Source organism: Chrysoperla carnea, chromosome 4 (assembly GCF_905475395.1).
Source record: "Chrysoperla carnea chromosome 4, inChrCarn1.1, whole genome shotgun sequence".
In the NCBI taxonomy this organism is placed as follows: Eukaryota; Metazoa; Arthropoda; class Insecta; order Neuroptera; family Chrysopidae; genus Chrysoperla; species Chrysoperla carnea.
This window is the reverse complement of record NC_058340.1, coordinates 21,893,881-21,920,569: the sequence shown is the minus strand read 5'-3', so window position 1 is coordinate 21,920,569 and position 26,689 is coordinate 21,893,881. Positions and strand designations below refer to the sequence as shown.

General features: G+C 28.2%; 1 protein-coding gene across 3 annotated transcripts in view; it reads left to right on the top strand.

The window, feature by feature from the left end:
• LOC123298430 (cyclin-dependent kinase 14) overlaps positions 1 to 26,689 on the top strand; it is a 420,696-nt gene that overhangs the window by 377,797 nt on the left and 16,210 nt on the right. For 2 of the 3 annotated variants that reach the window (XM_044880427.1, XM_044880429.1), the window contains exons 3-4: positions 1,894 to 2,022; positions 2,887 to 2,940. In XM_044880427.1, coding sequence (XP_044736362.1) covers positions 1,894 to 2,022; positions 2,887 to 2,940 — 183 coding nt within the window. The remainder of the gene's footprint in view (positions 1 to 1,893; positions 2,023 to 2,886; positions 2,941 to 26,689) is intronic. The other variant, XM_044880428.1, reaches the window with a different exon arrangement.

Below are 26,689 nucleotides of genomic sequence, written 5' to 3'. Positions count from 1 at the left end.
TTTTGTTCTTCAATCGATAAACCATTCAAGCTATATTGAGTTTCTTTTATAGTAGTACGGAACCTGTAAATGTATACAGCAGAACAACTTTAATTATATTTATTTGTATATAAAATTTTGTAAATTATTACGGGTAAATGACTTGACTGAAAATTATTTAATTACAGAACAGTAGTGGATATATTGTTACTGATATTGAAAACAGACAGAGTATTGTATGAATTTTTAAATAAACTTTTTGTATTTTAACCTTTGTTGTATTTTTGTTTTAAATTTAATAAAGAAAAAAATTGTTTTAATTGTATATTTAAATAGTTTTTTACTTGTGTAATGAATGGCACCCACTCGTAATTGGAAGATTATTAAAAGAATAAGCTAGACTTGTTGATTAAATTTTTTTATTACTTCAAGTGAAAATTTTTACTGCACGGGCTGAAAAGTTAAGTTGATTTTCAAAGTTGATCTTTAAAAGTATGAACGTTTAAAATTCCTTATTAAACAAAGAGGAAGATATAGGTTAGTGACATCATTGTCCGATATCACCATAGAGAATCATATAAAACTTTGTATTACTAAAAGGAGATGGGCAACAATCTTTGAATGCTTATAACTTCTTCGTTTTTAATCTATTTTAATTTCACTTTCAAATTTTGTGATGTTATCAAGTTGTACATTTTTATGCGTAATATGGAAAATTCGACATCAGGCAACTACCGTAATCGTATTCGAAAATAAGTACCAGTCACTTGTGCGTATTAATTATATTAATGACATATAAAAAGCGATGAAACTCATCACATCTGTCAATTTGTTTCGAAATAATTTTGCCTGCCTACATAAATATCTACCAGTATAATAACAGTCTGCCAGTATCTGTATACTTTCATTTCTAAAATATACAAAAAGAAGCCGTGGATAAGGTCTGGTACGACCCTTGAGATCCGCACGAATAACTTCCCAGCATAATAAATAGCTATTAAAAATAAAAAAAATAAAATACTCGACCGACTCAACGAAGAAGATATCATATGCTTTATCCTGGCCATGAAACATAAAAATCTGTTGAAAATTTCGATTTCGAAAAATCGGATCCATTACCATAAGTTCCTATACTGAGAACGATTACTAAGTTCTAAATATCGATGTGTCTGAATATCTGAATAGATGATCAACTAGAAAATAAATAGTGAAATGCGATTTAATTGAAAACAAATCTATTTAATTCGACATACGAACGACTCCACGGGTGGTTTTCAAAGATCTCCTAGTAAATCATAACAAACACATTATTTATATAATTGAGGTTATTCCTTGATGTGTGTATGTATACAGAAAATAAAATAAAAACGGTATCAGCAATATAAACAAACTTACCAATCTAACTCACAAATAATCAAAACATTTAATAAAAGTAAAATAAACAATATTGTGTATGTGAAATATTATTGATAAGATAACAAATACCCATTGTTAAATTTTATGTGTACAAAAGCCCTCCATCCAACAACCATACAACAATAACAATATCGCCTATGCAGGAGTATGATGACCCATTATTAACTTCCTGTTTGAAAAATATTGTATGCACCTCGAGAAACGACACCGAAGCCATTAAATCCTTACATTTTGAAATGTCTACAATGCGAAAATAACATTTAAAAAGAACATAATTTTTAAAACTAAGGAAAATAAGCTTTATTAACATGTGGACTAAAAAATACAAAATAATTTTAATTGTAAACTTTAAAATCAACCTAATGTCATATCCACCATAAGTTCTATAATTTTATTTTGATGATTACACATAATATAAATTGTTTTGGTAATTTTTATTGTTTGATTTGTTTGTGTCCAAACAATTGATATTAATTTGTCTCTTTTTGTTTGTTACAGCAATATCAAAAGAAGAGGTTGAAGATCCTCCTCGGGGTAAACTACCGTATAATGGTTATAGTGATGAATTCTTGGATAGGTTAGAACCTAACGGTAATATACCATCTGGGAAAGGTGATTTACGATATGGTAAGCTTTTTTTTATTATTGAAATTAAGTTATTTCTTATTGTTTTTTATGTATTTCACTCATTGCTTTTATTGTAGTAGTGAAAATTGTATGGGTGAAAAATAATCGTATTTGATTTTTTTTTCATTCGACAAAAAGTGTCAAATGCTGCATTTAGACGCACTTGATAATTGGACATTTTATTAAATATTAGTCCTGTTAATTCCTGATACCATACCTGTTCTTCTGGGTAACTTCCATTCAGTTGTTAAGGACTAACCCAACAAGTTCTAACTAAGTTTATGGATTGAATAGAAAATTTTGTTTGATAAATCCTTGAAAATAAAAATGTTCTGGCTCTAAATTTTCTGCTCGGGCGAAGATTTTGCCAAATATAAGTTAAAAACCGAGTTTATCAATATGAAATTGGCACTAATAAGAAATTGATCCAGATTTCGACCTGGAATTACATCTACGTATATTATAATTAATATTTTTGAAATCATTATGTTACAAATACAATTCTAAACGGCTTTCTGATTTCCTCTTATCAAGTTTTTGTCGAAATGGAGTATTCTTTTGCACAATAAAAATTTTTGCTAAGTGAATGAAACACTTTTAAGCTATGCAAATTTTAGAACACGCTTACAAAATTGGCTGAATTTAGATGTTTTTAGTTTCACGGTTAAAAATGTTTTCACTTAAATGTAAAAGGTTCTTCAATAAAAGAAACTAAGAATTATTAACATTTCTAAAAGTAATTTTGGTGACGGGATTTTTGAAATGAATAATAATACATTCAGTCATATACCATGTAGGCGGAAGGTCTTGTTAATACAGGGTTTTGGATTCGCTTCATTACATTTGTATATATTTCTTTTACAGTGAACCAACATACGAGGTTAACATTAACCGTGAGCAATGCTGAATTAAAATCTAGTAAGAATTAATTTTTCTTTGCAAAATCATCATAATATTATTCATTTTATTTACTTTTCTCAAACATTTTAGATTTTAGTTTAATTTTCTTTAGCTACTAATAACTAACCAATAAACTTTTTTACTTCAAAATTTATATTAATTATAGAAGATCATCACATACATGTTATATATTTTTAAATTGGAGTAAAAACAGAACGGTATGAGATATCAATATAATTTTTTTTAATTTTACGCATTGGATCATAGCATTTTTATTTAAAAATATCAGGGTATCGACTATTCGAGGTAAAAACAAAGATAGTTTGATTTTCGAATATACGATTCAATTATACCACCATAGAATAAACACGTGTGGGTTTGTTATAGAGAGTCATACGGATTTTTTATCATGAAGCTGGAATTTCTGTATTCAAGCAGATATTATTATTTCATGAAAAAAACATGAAGCTCATTTTTAATTAAAAAAAGAGTGTGTGTACTTATGTACACGCGTTAGAAGTTATACTTCTTTCATTCAAAATTAATTATTCATATGAATACTATATTTCACAACCATCGACTTGAACTGGCTCAGGGATATAAGTACTATGTAGTGTATAGTATGAACACTCAGTACTGTAACTATATTCAGTGTTGAAAATATATTTTTTTATTATTTCAATTCTGTGGCTAACTTCATCATGTCGTTCGTGCGCGCGCAGCTCACAAATTCACTCTCATCCAAACGCGCCAAAAGAAGTATAACTTCAATAACTTCGTGAATCAGCAAAATTGGCCTTTTTCACTCTCGGAAATTAAGAATGCAATTAACCGGTTTGTGTGGTTTGTGATATGCTATCTGAGTTACCATGAAAAGGCGTTCATTAATAAGTAGCCAATACCTATAATTAAATACAGTTCATCAAATTCATCCATCATACCATTTTGTTTTTATTTAAAATAAAAATGTATAAACCTTATTTGATCACCCTGTATTAATATTTTTAGATAATCATATTTTTCTTTAAAAGTAAAACTTGTGTACATTGAATCAAAAAAAGCATGGTTTTTATATAAATGACAGAAATTTCATTTTTCGGTTTCATTTTGGTTAAAAAAAATTATATTGACCTTGGAGCTTCGAAGCTGCTTACCAAATTCCATCAGTGCATTCTAAGGATAGAGTATTCAATTTATAACGTACAGCGGTTGGAATAACAACTACAATAACATATCCATACAATAGGCTTTTGTCCTAAATTTGAAAAAAAAAAAAAAAAAACATTAGTATCTGATTTATACCAAGAAAGTATTATTTATTTAACAAAAAAACTATTTACCTTATGAATTTTTCATTTTAAAAACCCAATTCAAATTTACTACTAGAACAGTGTAAAGAAATGCCATGGCGTCTTGAATGACATCAAACCGTGAAATACAATCATTTTTTTATATGCAAGTTTACAAGTATTTACAAGTTTACATGTTTTTGTATTTGTAAGCTTGCATACCCTTTCATATGACGTGACGCAGTACCTTTAAAGTACATCTGATTGGTGTTGCTTTCACATGACCGGCTGTATAATTTTAAAGAATTTATATTAAAATAATAATGATCCTTATATTTTATGAAAATTAATTTTGTGTTTTGTTATGTACACATGTCATGATTAATAATTAGTAACTATTATACAACCGATTTATTCTTAGCGGACAAAAGATTATTTTTAGCCAGTTTCAACCCTCCGAACGATACAAATATTTGATCATTTCGACCATTTGTTTTCGAGGTATTATTAAAGTTTTGTATTAAAGTCATAATACCAAGTAAAATTTCAATATCTCGAGAACTAATAGTCGAAAGGGCATCAAATTTTGACACTTGTCGTCCAAAGACTGGCATCAGATTGTGTAAAAAATTTGTGTGTCTCACTATAGCACCTTTTAAGGCAATTTTTTAAAGTCTAGTTGTAGTCTATTCTACAATTCTACTTGAAGTTGTATGTCGTTTGTCAGATATTGAACGCATGTACCTACATTATAAGCCTTGTTTGACATTAATGTGACCTATAAGAAAACGCTTTATTTCGCTTGCTTTATACGTATGTTTGGTGTTTTTTTTGTTGTTTCAATTCAAAAAAAATTCAAGTACAAAACTTGACCCGGATTGCTTAAAGTTCTTTGCAATTCAAGAATACAAAAATATCATTAAAAAATAATTGCCTCATTAAAAGAAATGTTTACAAAAAAGTAATTTCAATTGAAAACTGAACAACAAATAAATATTTACTGAACAACAAATAAAAACTTTATTTTTTCATTAATTACTTTTAAATAAAAAAAAATTACGAATAAAAATAAAATTGTAGCTCTTGCACAAAGCTACCAGTTTATAGTAATCCTACAATTTTTACCTGTTAATTAAATTGATGTAAACAAGTTACATTTAATTAGTCATACAGAGCGCAGTATTTTATTAACTTTTATATAGTATATCCTACCTACATTGAGAGGTTTAGTTTAATAGTATGATGTGGTTTGTTTTTGTTCGAAAATATAACGTTATTTCTATTTGTGTACTTTTATTATTAATGTAATGAGTGTTGAACAAATTCGATTCAAGAATTGAATCATTTACCTTCATTTTACAATAAAAGTTTAAAAAAAATTTTAATAACTTTAAAAAAAAGCTACTCCGACGTACAATAAGCCATGTAGTTAGATTCCCATCGATCAGCCCTTGCAGAAAAGTGGGATGTTGGTTTTTAATCTGAAAAATAATGAGTAAGCATCTCATCGTAAAATTAGCTTTTGAGTCTAATAAATGAACGAAATGCTATTGATCAATCATAAAATGAAATGCTGGTTTTACTCCACTTACCCACTTACCACTATGTATTAGTCGCAGAAACGAAACACTAAAAACGGTCAAAGTTCGAAAAATTTGAACAGTAAGTCGGATTTGAATGCGATTCGTTAGAGCCTCACGAAATTTTGTTACCTAAATTGTTTTATAAGAAACTAAAAATATGCAATTTGCATAATTAATATGCATTTTATAATTTTAAATTAACCGTAAATACAATAAATTCACAACTCGAATAACATTGATGAAAATGATTCCAAATTTGTTACTCGGGGGTTACTCAAATCATCGTGCACCAGGTATCTGGCGCCTGGGGTATTCAGGGTATCCGATATTCGTGTTCAGCGACCCCAAAAACCTCCGAGTAACAAGTTTGAAATTATTTTCATCACCATTAACCGAATTGTGAATTTAGTATATTTACGGTTAATTTAAAATACAATTATAAAATGCGTATTATTTATGCAAATTGCATATTTTTAATTTCTTTTAAATCAATCTAGATAACAAAATTATCTAGATTACCAAAAACCGCATTCAAATCCAACCTACTGTTCAAATTTTTCGAACTTCATTGCTTTGTTTCTGCGACTATATGTTGTATGCAAAATTGTTTTCAAGCTTCAAAACAGTGAGTCGTCGCAAGTTCGAAATACAGAACGTGTTATTTGTTGCAATCGATCAAATTATTTTAAAAACATATTCAATACTTGAAAAATAACCTCTGAGGCCATTAATTAATTAAATGAATAAAAATTTCATTTAGGAGTGTTTTTTCGCCGACCTAGATGTAAAAAAAGCTAATATTAATTTTAATGGATACAATGAAATGATTCAATTTCTTGAATCAAATATGAACACTTCGGCATTATTCTATCCAAATAAAATAACTTTTATTGATAAAATTTTCCATAACAAAATAATAAATTTTCTTTATCTTAAAAAGAGAGTTATTTTAACAATGTAATCGTAATAATAATTGGTTGTTTAAATGTACTTTTTGCAAAATCCATTAATTATATATCCAACTTTACCAAAAAACATGTTCAGTATTTTTACATTAATTATGAGATTTTGAAATTATTTGAATTTAATCAGTAATTTTCTACAAAATTTGTTATCTGGTATTTTTATTATTGAAAATTTTTGCCATTTTTAAAATTGAAACTATTTATTGGAAGATTAAGGTGAAAATTTTAACTAAACGTGAAGCAATAATGCCAGGTACTATTTTTCTACTAATTCAAATAATATACTCAAAAACCGTTCCTAATTTTTGATAAAATATCTCAAAAATTAGAACTTTTAACGAGCTAACTTAACTAGCACCCTATTTTAACATGTTTCGGGTCGATTCTCCTTCCCATATGTATAACATAGCCCATTTTCACGGAATAGTATTGCATAACAATTGTGGAAAAATACCCTTTCCCTACTAGAGGCAATTTTATGTTTTTATAGGTCGAGTGTACTTTCATAAGAAAGATTGTCACTCCTTTTTCAAAACAATTCATTCAAAATTAAAATCACCTCAATTTAAACAAATTTTATTTATTTTCAAAGCTCTAAGGAAAAATCTCATTCAACAAAATTATTTTGTAGAATAAAAATATTCTTTCAAAAATATTTTATCAACTTGAATTTTATAATAATCGCGAGTTTTTGTATATATATTTTGATAAAAGATATAAAAAAAATTTCCAACAACACTCAAAAATATTTATAATATTTCTTATATCCATAGAATTTTGTATGGTAATCATTCAACTATAAAAATTAAATTATATCTTAAAAATTTTTCTTTAAGCATATAAATAATATGTTCTTTCAATAAATCCATTTCCATTTCTTCACAAACTTCATAGAAATATTTCCTTTGTATCATAGAAAATGAATTATAAAAAACTATTGCAAAATTTATAATTGGAACAGTTTTATTTCCTGGAAAATCTATTAACAGAGCATGATGAATTGTTAAATACATATATTTTAACATTGTTAAGAAAACTCTTTTATGTTGAGCTTAGTAAAAAGAGACCAGAGTGTTCAGACACTTTTCTCTTTAAGCGTTATACAGATACTTTACTATTCAATTCATTGTATTAACTTAAATGCTATACGAATGTACGAATATACAATATTGTTAATTAAAGATATGCCGCATCTCATATCTCAAGTTATAAAAGCAGTCAAAATACGTATATTCCAAAACATTCTAGAAATATAGTAGCCCTTGAAAAATAGGGCTTCTTAGCGGTAAAATCCTTACAGATTTTGCCACAAGGCAACTTTCTTGTTTCTCAGATTCATGTTTCCCACAAGGTACCACAAAGAACCAAAAGACAACCCTTATTTTGCATAAATCGAATTACGAACATTTTTCGTCCAACCACTCAGGCACCCGTTACGTTCTCAGTAAAAAATTCTATGCCACTCACAGAAAAGTATGAAGCTTCTCAAATTTTTCTTTTCTTAGAGAACAAACTTTTCTTAGCTCTAGATTCTTGAATAATTTCTGATTTCTTCTCCTCATCCAACACTGATGAAATTTCTCAATCAGAGGATAAACTTGTAAGAACAGAGGCCGTATCTATATATCAAAGGTGACGTGAATAGGCGCAAAAGCTTTTTTGAAAAGGGAAATAGTAATTTTTAATATTATTTTCAACCCAAACATTAGTTAAATCTTATAGGCGTCAGGCTGAGGGGGAAGGAACTTTAAACCGGCTGACATTTCTTGTTTATGCTTCATTATGCTACGAGTCTACCTTATTTTTTAGGTAGAAAAATTATCGAAACTGCAACGTGTTCTTTCCAAGTGCCCGGGGAGTTAATTTAGTGACAGTTAAGGATGTACGACCGCTAGGGCGATTTTGGATAAAATGCTTGATTTTTTTATATGAAGTTAGATTAGGCTAAATAAATTCTGAAAATTGGGGAGGGCGATTATGTTATAACTTGACAATATAAGACGAAAAGCAAGAGTAAAATTTTTTGATATCTGGAGTAATTTTCAAAATATCGAAAATAGAAAATATTGTTTAATTATTTAGCTTTCGATATTTCGAAAACTAAGGCAGATAGATATCGAAAAAATTTATTCTTATTTTTCGTCTACATTCATGAAGTTATAACAAAATTCATCATCAAAGTTGAAAATAAGGTATAAATAATTTCAACCACCAGTCTAAACTTGCCTTGGCGCTCGTAATATCTTAAGGCTTTATGAACACATAGAAAATTCAGAATAAAAGTATAAAATTGTTTTATTTATTCCATCTATGTTTTTCGTAATTGCTAAAAATATTTGAAATTAAATAAAAGCTTTGTCGGACAAATTTACGCCATGAAAATTCGATTGACACACTATATAAAATCATTTCGAACACACATTAACATTATTTAATATTATAAATTATAATATAAAATCTAGTGTGCATACAATATATGAATTCTATAATAAGTTAAAACTTTCATAATTTATAGATTATAATAAGAATAGTTCAACTTTAACAATACTTCTATTGATTTGATTTCCTTCTCAAATTAACTATTATGTTATATAACATAGTTCTTGAATGAGGTTATGTTGATTTTACTCAATGAATATTGATGATTTTATTTTTAATGCATGACGTAAAATGCTGATTATAATTACTGTTTTCTGTTTCTATGTCATTTTTTTATTTAAAATATATTTGCATTATTAATTATTATTATTGATTATAGTATAAAATTAAGAAGACACGTGTTTCGTAGAACGATTTACAAATCAAATTACATTTACAAAAACAACTAGCGAGCGATTTATTAAAGCAAATAGCGTATTTATTGTCAATGATTCGAAATTTCTTAGCTAATCATAGTTTAAATAATGACGATTTTTAAGAGATCATTACGATAAAAAAATTCATCAAAAACATAGTGATAACATGATTGTGCCAATTTATGAGATAAAAATTTTTGGTATGTTTAGAAAACTTTCTGATCTAACAGAATTTCCAATAAAATTCTCCTATCAACGTGTTCCTCGTATATTAAGAAGCATTCTCGTAAAATAGCCGACTGCTTGTCATACATACTTCCGAGGTAAAAAGGGTTAGGAAATATTTTTTCCTCTCAATAGAATAGGCTTTTATCCTAAATTTGAAAAACTGGTTTATACGTTACATTAGTATCTGATTTAAACCAAGAAAGTGTTATTTAAGAAAAAAAATACCTTTTAATACAGTGTAGAGTGTCATGGCGTCTTGAATGACATCAAATTGGGACAATCATTTTTGTATATGCAAGTTTACAAGTATTTGCAAGTTTACATGATTTTGTATTTGTAAGCTTACATAGCCTTTCATATGGGGTGACGTAGTACCTGCAAAGCACGTCTGATTGGTGTTTACTGTCACGTGACCGGATGATAATTTAAAAGAATTTATTTTAAAAAATAATAATAATCCTTATATTTTATAAAATTAACTTTGTGTTTTTTTATCAACACATCATGATTAATCATTATAAACTTTTATCCAACCGATTTATTTTTAGTGGACAAAGCCTATTGGGAGTGCATACATTTTGTACAGGGTTTCATTGAATGAGTCTTTAAAAATGCCTTTTTAATATTTCAATTATAAGTTAATAACGAGAGAGAATCTGTGTTCTCAAAGAAGCCGAGACTCTTGAAATTCATGACTACATAGACATAGAGTTAAACAAACGAACCATACTGGGTACTTATTGGAAGGAAAGGTTAAGACAAGCTTCATTTTTGAAACTTATATTCTTTACCGTTTATTTGTAAAATTCTTAATGGAATTCCCTCGCCTATTAAAACGATTTGATTGTAATAGAGAAGTTTTACAAATGAAAATTTTAGGATAAATACATAAAAGAAAACTAGACTTTTTGCATGGAAATTATTTCAATGGTTTTTATGTTACCTACATAGTTACGCGTGGCGTGGTTCATATTCGTAGACTAAGCTTGTAATGTCGACTATTTGAATTGTAACGTATAAATCAATTTTTTTTTTGTGTGCATTTATCAAGAATATAATTAAATATGTAAAAAGCTTTTCATACATGACGCTATGATGATAAAAATCAAATAACCAAGCTTCTCTTTAAAAAAAAGCACAATAACGTTCCTACACACATACGTTATGGAAATGAAACATGAATAATAGAAGTATCCTAGTAACTTTTATACATTGTATAATCACAATTCCTATGACAAAATTTTCACATTTTTTTTAAATAGAATTTTTACTTTTTCACTTTTATTTTCATATAGATATTGCACCTAGCTTTATGCAAATATCTACAGATTGATCACAGAAAAAATTAAGATATATCTTCATGAACAAATTTATTTCAACTAAACGCCTTTCATTTCAATAATAAACTGTTTCTGATTGCTGCAATTGGAAATCATTTCAGTTCAAATTAAATATTTTCATTTTTTAAATATTTTTCATCCCTACCTATCCTTTTAGGCGCTACGAGTCCACAGACAGTCACACACACGTAGCGGTCAAACTTATAACACAATTTTTTTTTAGTTCGGGGGTTAAAAATATCAATAACGAGTCGTGAACGGCAATGAAGATCTTTTCTAGAAAACAATGAACTTAAGTAAGATATCTATGGTAGCTTTACATAACAAAAAAATTCATGGTTTCCATGGAAACGAAATATATGAAAAATTGTAGTTATGGATGCTGTGGAAATAACAATACAGTTTGTTATAGATAGTCGATCTGGAGTTGAAAGCAGTTCCTTGAAAATTGTTTTGTTCAATTTTATTAGTAAATAGATTTACAATCAACATTATAAATTTATTTAGTAAAAGAATTAATGAACCTTTGCAATAAACATTAACATATACCAAAGTTTTTAAAGAATTCATCTAGTTACCAATATTGAGCTAGTCCACTATTTTTCCACGGAGTCTACTATTTTATTTTAATTCACACTAGGTGTATACGTGTATAACAAACATTTTTTAGAATAGACTGCAAAAAGGAAACAAAAAAAAAAACTGTTAAAACATGAATACATGATGAATTGCAGTTATCTCCTCATACAAAATACACAATTCGAGCGAATATACAACAAATTGAAATAAATTTTCTAAACGATACATGAGCGTATCAATAGATAGACGTTATAAAATACACGATTGTATATAATGTAGGTACTATCGTAATATATATCGTTTGTCGTTCTATAAGTGCATATACTGAATTGTAAGGGTGTTTTTAGAAAATATCATCGGAAGCAATAACATGTGGTTCTCACATCATCTCTACGGTAACAACTCTGTATATTCACTTCTTGTACAGGATGTAATACGAACTGTTATTATATTGAAATTGACTGTTTTTATAAAAGGAATAGATTAGATATCGACTATTAAGATCATGGTGGCGTTTGAGAAATTTTCGGTGTTGTGATTAGTTCGATCTATTTACGCTTCCTTTCCTCTCCAGAGTTTCCAGAACCAAATATATCTCGTAAATGTTAAATAGTATTTTTCATTCGTTATAGTTATTTCATTTAATCACATCCCCTTTCAGAAGCTTTTATTCATGATAAATTTTTTTGAAAGATCTTTTTTAAGACTGCTTGTGAACTCTCTTGTTTTTTATTGTGCTTTTTAGTATACTCTGACATGGCTCTGGCTGTTAACTGGTTCACTTACATCCATTCTATTAGTTCATCTATCCTTTCTTTTTCCTTAATATGTAGACATTCGGGTGGATTAACGATTTTTCAAAGTATTAATCCCAATTTTTCTCAGTAATCGATATACTCTAAGATTTCTTGGTTTTAATTTCTGGTTTAATTACACATATATTCAATGAAAACGTCGGGGTAAAATGAGAATCATGAAGGGACAAAATAAATATACGTTTTAGTGACAAAGATACTAGAACAATAATTATGGTACTCGCTTCAGATTTCCCGAGTTAGTTAAATACAATTACTCAGAGGTTTTCGTTCTTGCTTCCTTGAGCTTCAAACTTTCTCTTAGTCAAACTTTTGCTCATCAATCTTTTTCTTCTTTAAGAAACTATAGTCCAGTAAGCCGTGGTCATTTGTAGCCAACAAAGTTTTGAATGGAATCAAGACTCTGTGCACCGAAAATTGAGTTTAACATCAGAGTTCTGGAACTAAATAGCATTCATAATAATCGTACTGAAGCCCAAACGAAGCCATCGCGTTCGTTTTAGGACAAATGTGAGTTGACTGAATTTGATACGAATAAGACACATGAGCTTAACCCGTCGTACCTCAGCCTTCTCTACTCAAAATTTTTATTCGACTCCAAAACTGTTTATAAATTTAATTTTTCGTATACTTTTTTGTCGAATTTGTTTTTCATAAACATGCAATTTGAAAAAGATTATCTCATGTGTGTATAATTAAATATCTGAAGGTCACATCCTGTAATATCAATAATCGGTATGATTTTGTATAGTCGATTGGTCGATAATCAACACGCAATATAACGGGAGGGTTTTATTCGGCTAAACCACACACACACACATACAAATTCACCGTGTGTACTACAGAATCGTTCCCCCAACCACTCTGAACCAGACAGACAATAATCAGTTTCCAGGGTTTATAGATTTATTGAGAACGTGCTCTTAACCATATCATTCGATTAGGTTCACATATACTGAGGACTTAACGTTAATTTATCTATATCGTGTGTCTCAATAATAACATTTCGATTGTTTCTTTTTCTTGTTGTGACCACACATAAAATCAGTTGGTAATAATTTTTCCCCTATATATATTTTTTTTGAATGTTTGTTTTATTCGCCATCATGTATATGTCTAGAACAAAAAGTAATTTTAAAAATAATATTCTGTGCAAAAACGTATTTTTAATTATGTTTTTAGTGTTGTTTCAAAAAAGTTTATTTTTCGATTTCGTTTATTATTTTTTTTTGTTCCATGTAGACAGAAGGCTATTCAATTCATATTAGATTAAAAACATTCTGTGAAAGAACATACATAAATCCGAAAAACTTTACCTTTTCTGATTCGATTGAGCGATATGGAAGGACTTATTTTTATATAACGCCCCTGATTTTGTAAGAGTTTGGCACTTTTAAAAGCGTTCTCTTTGACCAAAAATACACGCTCTCTGATTTTTGTATTTCATAAACAAGCGGTCAAGATTTCTTCTTGTAAACATTCTACAAAAATAAACCTCATCAAATTATACAGACTAAAGATGCATACCTAGATATTTCTCGTTGCCAAAAAGCAAAAATACAATCTTAAATCTTTCTAAGTCACCATGTCCGCCCAACTGTTATATAAACTAACATTATAAACTAACATTTTATATTTCTAATTTTTATGCCATGGATATATGAAGTATATCCATGGTATATTAAGTTTGTAAAGCTTAAAATATTGATGCTACCAACAAAATTGTAGGTGTAGATATTTTTGCTGTTAAACTCACCGTTTTGCTGAAAAACGATCAAAAATTTTTTGCACAAGGGGGATTGATGGGGACTTTTCACAATTTATTTATAAAAGTATTCTTAACATTCATACCAATTTTTAGCTCTATGAAAATTTTTGTAACCTTCAAAGTGTAATTTGACTGGATAATTAACAAACCAAACTCTCACTCAAACGTGACGTAATTGTGTGTTCGGAAAAATAAGTCAATTTTAGATTTTAATATTAACTCAATAAAAAATCGAATAACCTTAAATATATTTTCAATTTTATTTTAAAAAGCTTATTTTTCGATTCCACTTAATTGTTTTTTTATTTAATGCGGAGATAATTTTTTTAAATAGAAGAAATGTTTTTAGTAAAATTGAGTCCTCCTATTTCATGCTTATGGGTAGATTTATATATTGGTGTTATTTAAGGTAAATAAAATTAACTGTTTTTTTTTTTTTTAATTTATATAAAATCACTTACTGGAACAGCGTTATTCTTTTATATCCTCTGGTAGAATTGTATTTTTCATTGAAATTCAATTGAATCAGTTTTAGTACGCTTGTACAAGATTGATTGTATGTTTGTCGCTAATCAATTATTATTCAATCAATTTAAAGAACTTGTTTTTCACAAATTACAAATTATTATATATATTTAAAACGTGGGGAGAAAAACTGCAGGAAATTAAACTTTAACGCTTTTATAATTAAGCAACAAAGGCAATGATTACTGACCAAAACAATGATTGAAATCCAATCCAATATGTAATCTGGAAACTCGTCATCATTTCTAATATTCGTAATAAAAATTGCCTGGGCCCTGTAAGAGAGAACACCTTGCTTATAAAGATTTTTAAAAAGAAAGTATTATGAAGCTGTAACAATTAAGTCTCACAAAAATTTGTGGAAATTAATTTATGAATAACGTCTGATGAAGTTTCCGGAACTAATACTGCGGGAGTTTAATTTCAAAACTCAATATTTTAGTTTGTTTCGAAACATTCTGTACACCTTTATACATTATTGCGAAAATATATACTTTTCATACTGTCCATGACATTTTTAAATTAAATTGTTAACATAGTGTCTGTTGGTTCAGTTTATACTATAAAGCGTAGATAGTAGTTTGGCTATTGAATGTGAATTGACAGACATAAATATATCAAGAAATAGGTAGTACCTACGCTGTCTGCTACACAAGATATATAAATTGACGCAATCATACAAAAAAGGTTCATCTTTTTAACTCTTCAAAAAACATTCTCACTATGCTATGAAGTCAAAGTTTGCCAATTAAAATCAATGACGAATTCGATTTAAACTTTGAACGTATTACCACATATATTTTGATTATCTTTAATTATTATAAATTATTATTAAGGTTTCATTATATTATAAGGTTCCAGTCAAATAAGACTAAATTTTGATATTTGGTCAAGATTGTTGTTGGATCTATAAGGTTCCCCCTATCTGCGTTATATACCTGTATTAATATACCTGTAAATTCACTTAAATGAAATACATATAAAGAAATTTTTATACCAGGTATATATGAAATATATCATAGTATATTAAGTTTAGTCCCAAGTTTGTAACGCTTAAAAATATTGATGCTACGAACAAAATTTTGGTATAGGTGTTTATAAAATCAGATAATTAGTCCATTTTCGGTTGTCTGTCCGTCTGCCCGTCTATCTGTCATCAAGATAGCTCAAAAACGAAAAATGATATCAAGCTGAAATTTTTACAGCGTTATCAGGTCATAAAAAGTGAGGTCGAGCTCATAAATTTGCAACATAGGTCAAATTTGTTCTATGTTTGAACCTCGAGTATGTTCTAATTCCTGGCTTTATTTAATTTCGTACATTGCAGATAAAAACCAAGAGAAACTTTTTATAATTGGTTCATGATAAAAATTGATTAAGAAGGAAGGTTTCAATTCGACAGCCATAAATAATGAGATAATAAATTCTTTTTTTTAGTTTAATAAATTAAAAAAGCAAAAACAGAGGAAAAAGTTTTTGTTTTTAATTTTCCATCTGAGGAAATATTTGTTCATGTGTTGTTTTTTCTTCAATATCTCGTTTTACTCTCATACTCAATTCTTGAACGTTAATAATATGCATGACGATGCATTGCGCATATATTATTTTGTTATAAATACATACATAAAACGTTTTATAAACTTTATGCAAAACGTTTAAAGTTTCACTATGTTTGTTCACACGCTATTGTATCAAACTTTTTCTCAATTGAGTAAAGCTTACTTTCTGTTCCTTTTACCTTTTATACTAATTGCCCTTGGCCGTTTATAGTGCTTGAAATTGATCACACATTTATTAATCATTATCCAAGTATTATTTGTGCGTATATCTCAATTTGAATATTTTTTTCCATTATCAATTAATCAGCTCTGTAACCTTTAATTTTTATGCTCCTGAAGTTACCAATCTAAGTAGCTTAGATCAATTTAAATTTATTTTTTTAGGTAAAATTTTTTTCTAATTTTTTTGTACTTGTTCTCCGAAGTGTATGTACTTGTTATCCAAAGTCTACAGAAGAAACGTGGGTAATTAGACCGACAGACTCAACCTTAAAAAAGATCTGGAGTGTCATAAATTGATTGGAGGTGCCAAGATAAGAACTTTTTAGCCTGTTAAGTTGTTGTTAATTTGTTTCTTCTAGCGCTCTTGGTATGTACTTGTTCCTCGAAGTGTACAGAAGAAATCCAGGTATTTGGACAGACGAACTCGACCTATAAGAAAGGTCTGGAGTTTCTTGACCTTGAATAAACCAGTGAAGTTCTTTTCTACCTTTCAAGTTAATGGAAATTTTTTTCTTCTGATTTTCTTGGTATGTACTTTTTCCACGAAGTGTATAAACCCAAGCGATTAGACAAACGGACCTTTATTTTCTTTTTCTAATTTGGCTGAAAAACACACTTTCTGTTTGCGATTCATACATAAATCGGGATTGCGAAACATAAAAAAACTCCTCCACAAAATGGATATATTTTAGTCCTGGCGATAATGCTTACGAAATCCTAAAATTCATTGAATAAATGAGTTTCTCCTGTTTTTAAAACTGATAAATGATTCGGAATTATTAATTGAATTACGAAGTGTATAAAAGCATCTTTAATCAAATTTCTGCTGAAAGTTCAATTTTGTATCCTTTGTTAGTATAAAAGGTAATACCTAATCAACTTAAATTTTGGATAGCCCTTTCCGTTCTTGAGATATTTATTCCACAGATTTCCACCCTCTACGTATTCCTCTAATCAAGTTTCAGTGGTAATTTACTAAGGAATTTTTCAGTGAATAATTGTTGCATTCAATTTTAACAATGATGCTCAAGTACATTCGTGCAAAAATTACTTCTTGTGTGGCAAGCGCGTGAGTACACACGCCGTTTAAGTTTCAGTTTCTGAATAATAATTTCGTACGTAATATCTACTAGCAGAGAATACTATATAAGATAAGCATGGATGTTTACTCATTAAATAAAATATAATTTAACGCAAATATTATTCTATTTTTTTTAACGGTCTTAAAAAAATGAATAAGAATGCAGCATTTTTCATAATAGAAGCTGGAAGTTGCATTATAAAAGTTAGTTATAATTTTTAATAAATGTTCGTTTAACAACTTATTTTAACGAATTTCGTTAAAATAAGGCTAAAGCTTATCTCAGGGCGACTGACAATTTGTTTTCTAACTGTTGTCCATGCGGGGCTAATATTTCATTTCTTCTACGATAATTATCGTAACCAATAAATTTTCTTTTGCAATTCTGATGTGATTATCAAATGCCACATCTGGCTCTATACTAATTAAATTATAAGAAATATTATACGAAACAACTCTATGGTCTTAGCGAATTTCCTAGTATCTTGATACATGACTTGAAGCTGTATAACAGGTGTTTCTGTGGCTTTAAAATAAGTAATAATTAATCATAAAGACTTAATTTTTTTTCAAATTAATCAGAAAATCTAAAATACTGTATCGAACAAAATAATTTAAATTAAGTTTCCATATAATTCGCTTCGAGATATATAATATAATTTATATTTCATGGATAGTTTATACGGTTTATTGCACAAACTAATTGAGAGAATTTATATTAAAAGTACTAAATATAGTAATAATACTCTGCTACTATTCACTAACATATGATTATTCAATAAACTTTGAATCTACACGATTTTACTTATCTGCATTTTATACACAAAATGTTTCAAAATTGTTACTTTTAACTACTTACTTCTGTCTCTAAGTCGTCGAGATCAAATCAAAAATTATATCCATGTTGATTAAAATGAAGACAAATTTCCGAGGAGACTGCGTGGATAACATTTTAAAAAAAGTACCCGACACAGTACCAAAAAAATGGATGGGGTTACTCTTAGATCAATATTTCAGAAAATTTAATCGCGCCTACTCTTCCATAAGACATGTGCTTTGAGATTTTCTTCGGTTTGGAAATTCGATTTTTAGGTAAAATCGTACGCTATTTACTAATTTTGTTTCAGTATTGTTTTTTTTTTTTTTTTTTTGTGTAAACCATACAATATTTTTGTTTTTTCGAGGCGATGGCTCTTGGATACATAAGTTTTCTATTGACCCACCCAATCGATGTGTAAACTTCCGAGCAAAGTTACCTCGGAGTCGAAAGAGTCCGAAGCATGGCTAAATGCACAATATCAGAAGGCCTCTTGATGCACTCGGCACTAAACCTTCTTTAAGAGGTATAAACACTGGCTGTGTAAGTAAATAACACATATATATTTCGGGATGTCAATATCATATTAAGAGCGTGTACAGCTCTGAGTACGAAAACCTCCTTGAGTTCCTCTTGTCAATTTTGCTTTCTCTTTAGAAGTTTTAATATATCTAAGTATCTATCGAAGCAATATATCGGGCTAAATAAAGTCTGATACCAAAGAGCAAGGTCTGATTGAAAGCCTGGGTATCTAATGGAAGGAAATGAAGATAATAGTATGGCAGTGAAAAAGAGGAATAGTATGTGATAACGCTTGTTTTAAAGTTAAAGAGTATAAAAATTAAAAATACAACGTTGGCATCCAAATTATATTGTAAGTTGTATTTGTACTATTATGCGGTCTATGTAACTTCAAAATTGGCTTTGAAATACAATAAAATAATTGATAATAATTGGAAAAATTCCATCATTGATTACATGTTATAGTGCGCTTTATCAATTAAAGAATTGAGTGGCTGGTATATTTTATACGTTTTTGATGTACTGCCAATTTTAAGTATAAATCTCATCGTGATACTTTTGATAATTTTTGAATGCACAGTATAGATAGGATCTCACTTCAATTCTTACAATGTTGCCATATAATTTTGCTAACACTATAACATGAATTGGTTTATCTTGTATAAAGTTATCCTGTAATGCGGATAATTTGTGCATTATATATATATATATATATATATATATATATATATATATATATATATATATATATATATATATATATATATATATATATATATATATATAAATGTATATATTTATATATATATGTATTTAATATTCTTGCAAGAAAATTGTATAGTTTATATGCATCTATGTTCCAACACTGCAACTGAAAATTCAGCATCAACTAATCTATATCACATACATACAAAGTGTCATAGAGATTGAGAAAATTATTTGACATTAATCTTTAAAAATTTAATAAAACTTTGATGCAAAAATCCGTTTTAATCAAATATCCAAAAAAACATTATAATTTATCTTTACCCGCCTCTTAATTCTTCTTTCCTCAATCGAAAGTTACAATTTTAGTAAGAAAATTAACAGTAATTTTATTGTTTAAATACAAATAGTAGGTAATTATTTATATCGAATCGCCTTTACAGACGTTTAAATCGGAAATTAAATATTTTATAACTAGGTCAGAATTTAAGGCACTCTATATTTAAACTGTAGTTTTAAAATTTTCTGTTTATATTATCATCGAAAGATATAAAAAACAAACAAAAAATTTCAACGTTTTATCCTACGTAAAATATGTGGTGTAGACGCCACTATACGCATAATTTATACGCTTTCTCACCTATATATTGTAATATACCTATATATTGTAATATCTTAAATAATTGCGTTATTTATTTAACATTTAATGAATAATTTGTAACAAAATTACAATGCTACACTTTAGCATCATTACTCTTTGAACATTCTGTAAATTCTACTTCACCATAAATTTTCTTCATCAAACAGTATCTTAATATAGCCATTGTAGTACAGATTGCAGCTTCTCACTGCAGTAAATAATGCAATTTATTAAAAATCGATGAATATAATATGAAAAAATGTATTTAAAGGCTCCTGACAACCAAAGATAAAAATTTGGTATATTAACCGATTCATCTTGAGTTAACTGATTATATTCAATATACAAAAATATGAAGAGTACAGTATGTAGTCATACCCTTTCCTTTCAAACGGTGCCAGACCGGAAATTACAAAATACTAATTTATTCTCATCATATAAAATTTTTATCGTGGCGCCTTAATTTTGTCAATACCACTATTTAATGAAAAATAAGATTGGCCACGTGAATAATACAACACCATTATACTATTCCTTTCTACTAAATTTTCTAATTAAAATACGATTTACCACTAAATCTAATTTCGCTTATTCTATAATTCAACAGAATTCTAGGATAAACAAGTTTTTGCGATAATTTATTTATGACAAAACTCTCTCCACGAAATTATATCTCGTATTAGAACTGATTTCGTATTAATTTAACATTTTCTTTGCATCAAAGCGAGTTAAACTAAACTATCAATAATAATTATTAGGTCAATGCAGGTATCTCCATGTGAATTAAATACATAAATTAATTACATGAAAATCCATTAAAGATTTTTAAGTAAAATTATGAATATTTTATGTATCTCTCTTACTGTTCTAGTATGTTTCAAGTAAAATTAATAACTGTAAAATTAGAATGGATTGGTAATATACAGTAAAATTGCGGTAATGTTTGAGAATAAATGGGGGAAAAATTGTCCAAGTCGCAAGAAAGAATTTAGGAAATCCATGCAGGTCTGAGGAAATAGATTGTTTTTTTATCCTTACTGTCTTAAATTGTCTCATCGCTGAAAATCGATCAATTATATGTTGTAGTGATTGAAAATGATATTAAAAATATATTAGTCCAGTAATTCGATAAGAATTGACTTTTACGATGCTACCCAAAAACAAAAAATAGGGCCATGTAGATTGAAACATCCTTAAAACGTACGATAGTTTGCTTCTCTGTAGCTGTTACACAACATTCATAAAAATTCGAAAGTCGAAAATTCGATTTTTTTATTTAAAAAAGTACGCTATAAAAATTTCAGCTTGGTATCTCTTTTTGTTTTTGAGTTATCGTGTTCACAGACATTCGTACTCAAAAAATCGTTTTTCACAATTTTCTCATGAAATTTTATGTTATGTTCAAAAAGTCCCCTACAAAAATTTCCCAATTTTTATTATTTACAACTTTTCTGCAAAACGTTTTACGCTAGGAAGTTTCGCTCTAAGTTTGCATTTAAATCCGAATTTTTTTTTTAAATAAACCTATTAGCGGGTATAAATTTTATATTTTTTTCCTGCTCGTGTAGCTGTGACAATCACATCAGTATTTTGTTATAATATTTATAAGTGGTAGAACTAATCAAAAAAATTGTTTAAAAATGAAAGCAAATATTCTTTATCAGCGATCTATCAGAAAAAAGTGCTTCTACTCATCTCGTTTTTACTTCCCACGAAACCCCTATTCCGCGTAAGGACTAATGGTGAATTGCTTTAAATATTTTATACATCTCTATATCAAAGCCATTGTAAATGGACTACTTTATAAAACAGCTTTTACTGTACCACATATTATCAAATATATTATATATGTAATAACAATTAATGAGAAGTAAAATACTCTCAAATAGAGAGAAGAGTAATTGAAAGTTATTAAATGAACGAAAGGTCAAGGTTAATTACTTTCAACAGCCAAGAAGACATTTTAAAAGATATTTAGTGCTTCTTGCCTTCCTTAAACTGTTGTTTGTTATCTATATTACAATTAATATGGGTGTGTATTACTTATAGTTATATGTTGGTTGTATGGTACACCTTTTACTTATCCCACAAGAGTATGAGAAGTGAATCTAGTAAGCATTTAAAATAATAATAACTTCTTTCAATTAGTTGAATTGCAGGTACTGTTAAATAAATATTATAAAATTAATCGTTGTAATTATTGTATAATTTATTGGTTTAAGAAAAAACTGAAACAGTATCGGTACAAGGTATTTTAGAAAGGCTGAATTTCGGATATTTCTTTCCTTATTGGAGGTAAGGATAAAGAACGTCTCGCATCTGAGAGTGGTTTTGTTAAATGCGCGCTAGTCAAGCAATCGAATTTCTCCGAGATCTGAGATCCGTTAGTTTTCAAATGTGATTTTTAATGTTGAGAATGTACGAGCGCCAGGGCAATTTTGGTTAAAAGGCTTCATTTTTTCGTTATAGCAATTCTAAAAATTATAGTTGGAGTTGTCCCATAATTTTAATTAATAAATGACGTCGAAAGTAGGCATTTTTAACATTGGTCTAATGGGAAAACGATAGATTTCACCAAAACTAATCGATGGAAATTAAAACCTTAATAAATTATTGAAAACAAAAAAAACCCCGTTGTACTCGACTAATTAAGGATGTATGAGCACGGTAATGGAGACACAAATTTAAAAAAATATTTTTTTTTTTTCAATTTTGATGGTGAATTATGTTATAACTTGATAATGTAAGACAAAAGTTAACTTAAAAATTTTTGATATCTGAAGTAATTTTCAAAATATCGAAAAATAAAAATTTTATTGAATTATTTCGAAAATCAAGGCAGATATCGAAAAATTGTATTCTTATTTTTCGTCTACATTCATGAAGTTCAAATTTCGTTCATGAACAAAAATTCAACATCAAAGTCGAAAATAAGGTTCAAATAATTTCAACCACAAGCCTAAACTTGCTTTGGCGCTCGTACTACCTTAACTCAGAAACCATAATTTTCAAATTGTTGTAGAAAAACGGTTTTTCTAATTTTCAGTTTCCATTTCTTAATTTTCCAAAAGGTCCATGTGACAGCAACTTTGAAGAGTGTCATATTACACACTTCCAAGTACCTATAACCAAATTTTCAGCACCCTAAAATTTGTAACTCTTGAGTTAATTCATTTCTTGATTACATATGTTTATTTTCACATTTTTGTGTACTTTACATAAGTCAAAGTCCCTCATACATGATACTTTTAATACCTTTTTCCGTTTCAACAAATTCCTAAATGAGTCGTGTAAAGGATACCAAAGAGGGGATAATTGCAATACTTGCTCTTAGATATCCATGGAATTGAATATAACCGAAGAATTTTTTTTAATTAAACGATGAAATTACGTTTATTATTTATTGCAGGAATACAATACAAGTACCAACAATACAATTTGTATATTAACGATCGTTACGTTCAATTTCAAATAAATGATTTTGAATCGATAAGTACCTAATTTATACATCACCGTATATAATAATAATGTTCAATATAACACTTCACCTATTTAGGTTCGTAGATAGGTACCTATGGGTACCTACTATATATACGTACACTTGTGTTCGCTAATAAATTTTATTTAATTGGCTTTCTCGTTAAAAACATGATCGTTATTTACTCTATACAGTGTCATTCAAAAAATACAAAACATGTAAAATTTTATTCCATCCTTCGCAAGAAAAAAATTATAAATAACGAACTTATTTAAGGTGACATGCAAGGAAACATCCACAGATAAACTTTTATAATGTTTTAACGTCAGTCTTCGATGGCATGCAGGTTTCTCGTTACAGAATAATCGAAGTTTTTTTTTGTAAATATCGATAGGTATTAGCCCTCGAGGCGTTATAAATTGTTTGTGGTTTTTAAAGCGAAAGTTTTTTATGGATTAGCTATAAAATGCTTCTACTGCGAATATCCTAATTTTTAAAAGCTCCAACGCGAAATTTTCTTAGCTTATTTTCAAGAAAAATGATTTCCACCCTCAAAAATTAACAAGCTTTCCAGTGTTTAAACAAATTTGTTGTAAAATAATTTTTAAAATTTTGGTACGCTCCTAAACTTTATATAAAATTTACGGAAAACATTTCACACCCTTTCAACCCTTCGTGCAAAGCGGCAAGGGGTGGTAAAAATTGGTTCAGTATATTTTCTATTAATTTCTTTTAACATATTAATGGCAGACAAATAAAAATATCGATAACCCGAGAATAACGTTTTCTAGCTCATAAGTCAATCATAAAGAAATACAGATTGGTATACTTCATTATGTGGTCACGGTTTAACATAACCTCTTTTAAAAAGTCGAGTTTTCCATAACACAAAATAAAATATTTAAAAGTATCACCCAATAAAATGTTTGAAGGATTTTTTGAAAAATTTCATGATAACACAACTTATTGTTTCTTGTTTAGATGACACTGTATAAGCAAATCAGTATTATGGGTATATAACGTATATAAATTTTATTAAACCAATTAATAAAATCTAAAATTACATTACACACATTTCCACCTGTAACTTTTTACACGTGAAAATTTATTAGATTACTGTTATTACTACACTGTCATACTTGTATAGTTTATAAAACACACCTGTCCTAGTTTATAATTAATAATATCCATAATTTTTATGAAAATTGTATATAATATTATACACCAAACAATGATTTTAACTTGCTAATCGATTAATTTTAAAGTCGTCTTTCATTAAATCAATTTCTAGAAAAATATTATTCGATACTGTTCCATTGAAAATGATTGTTTTTAAAACACGTGCTTTTATTTTAACGAGTTCGAAAATAAATTAGAATAGGGATTATTTATGAAATTTAATTTTGGTTCAAATATTTTTTCCCGTAATTTTATTGGCTGGACATTTGAACTAAATCATTATTTTAGTAATTAATATCTTTTTAATTACTTAAAATTAATTAATAAAAGTACAAATGCAGTGATAGAAATTCATACGAAGTGACGTCATAGTATGTGGCTTGTCAAACTTGTTGACATATTATTACACTTGTAGTAAACAGTACATTGAACTGTCACCAAGTGACAGCTCACATAATAATACGTCATCAACAGAGAGCGTCAAAAGGACTGCGTTTAAACATCTCAAAATTATTCTCTATTTTAAATATTTTTTTACACTTAATTACATCATTTTTAAACAGTATTTATAAATTTTTCTTTGTAATAACAGTGTAAACAATGCATTAAAAAAAAATTCATGAATATTCCCTATTGTCAATTGGAATTATAATGATCAATGAGACTGTAATAGCATGACCGCCTCAAGCTTTACGGGCGACACAAGAAAAGCCACAAAAATCAAGCACAAATTGAAGAAATCTAAATTCATATTGAATATAAATTTCTTCACATATGTCAATAGTTCAAATTCAAGCGCAGTCTATTAAATACGTCTGTATATAGTAAACTAAATAAAAGTGAAATTAACAAAATGGCCTAAAAGACACTTTTACCACCAAATTTCACTTTTCGATGGTAAGAAAATATACAAATTTCAACTGCAATTTACCAGTCTACCAGAACATATATAAAGAAAATGATATTCAATGTGACATTTAAACAAAACACTAGAAAAGGAAAATTTTTATGAAAAATAAACCTTTTCATATATTTTTTATGGATATTTATTTGTAAACATGACAATATTTTACGTTTGTTTTGTGTTTTGAGAATAGAAGAAATTTTTATTACACATACCTTCTACCATAATATTATTTAGACATCGTATTTTATACAGAACACTCTATATTAATAATGATGCTTCATATTCCTTTGGTTAAACCAACATATTATACGATCTATATATCCCCTCATGTAACATGAAGTATAATCTATACCGAACATGATATACCATAGAGATGTTATAAGAATAGAGTGCGCGAGTGCCTGTGCTAACCATAATAGATACTTCGAAAAAATTTTAGAAGTCTCTATTCCCCAGTTTTTTTTTTTTTCTTAAAAGTTGTCATCAAAAAATGTCATCTAAGCTATCAAAACCTTTTTTTAATCGTTCAATTAATTAAAAATGTAATGTTAAAGTTCAAATTTTTACAAGGTAATATCTTTTATGAATGGTTTTGTATCCAAAGGTTTATATACATAGAGAACGCGAGGGATCTGCTAGCCTGTAAGTGGATACGATTTATGAATGAGAGAGAAGACTACCCGTGAGTTCCCCTGTGTCCGTGTCATAGTCATATGTCATGCATAGATGCATAGAAATTTTGTGCCTGCTATTATATTTGTTTTGTACAA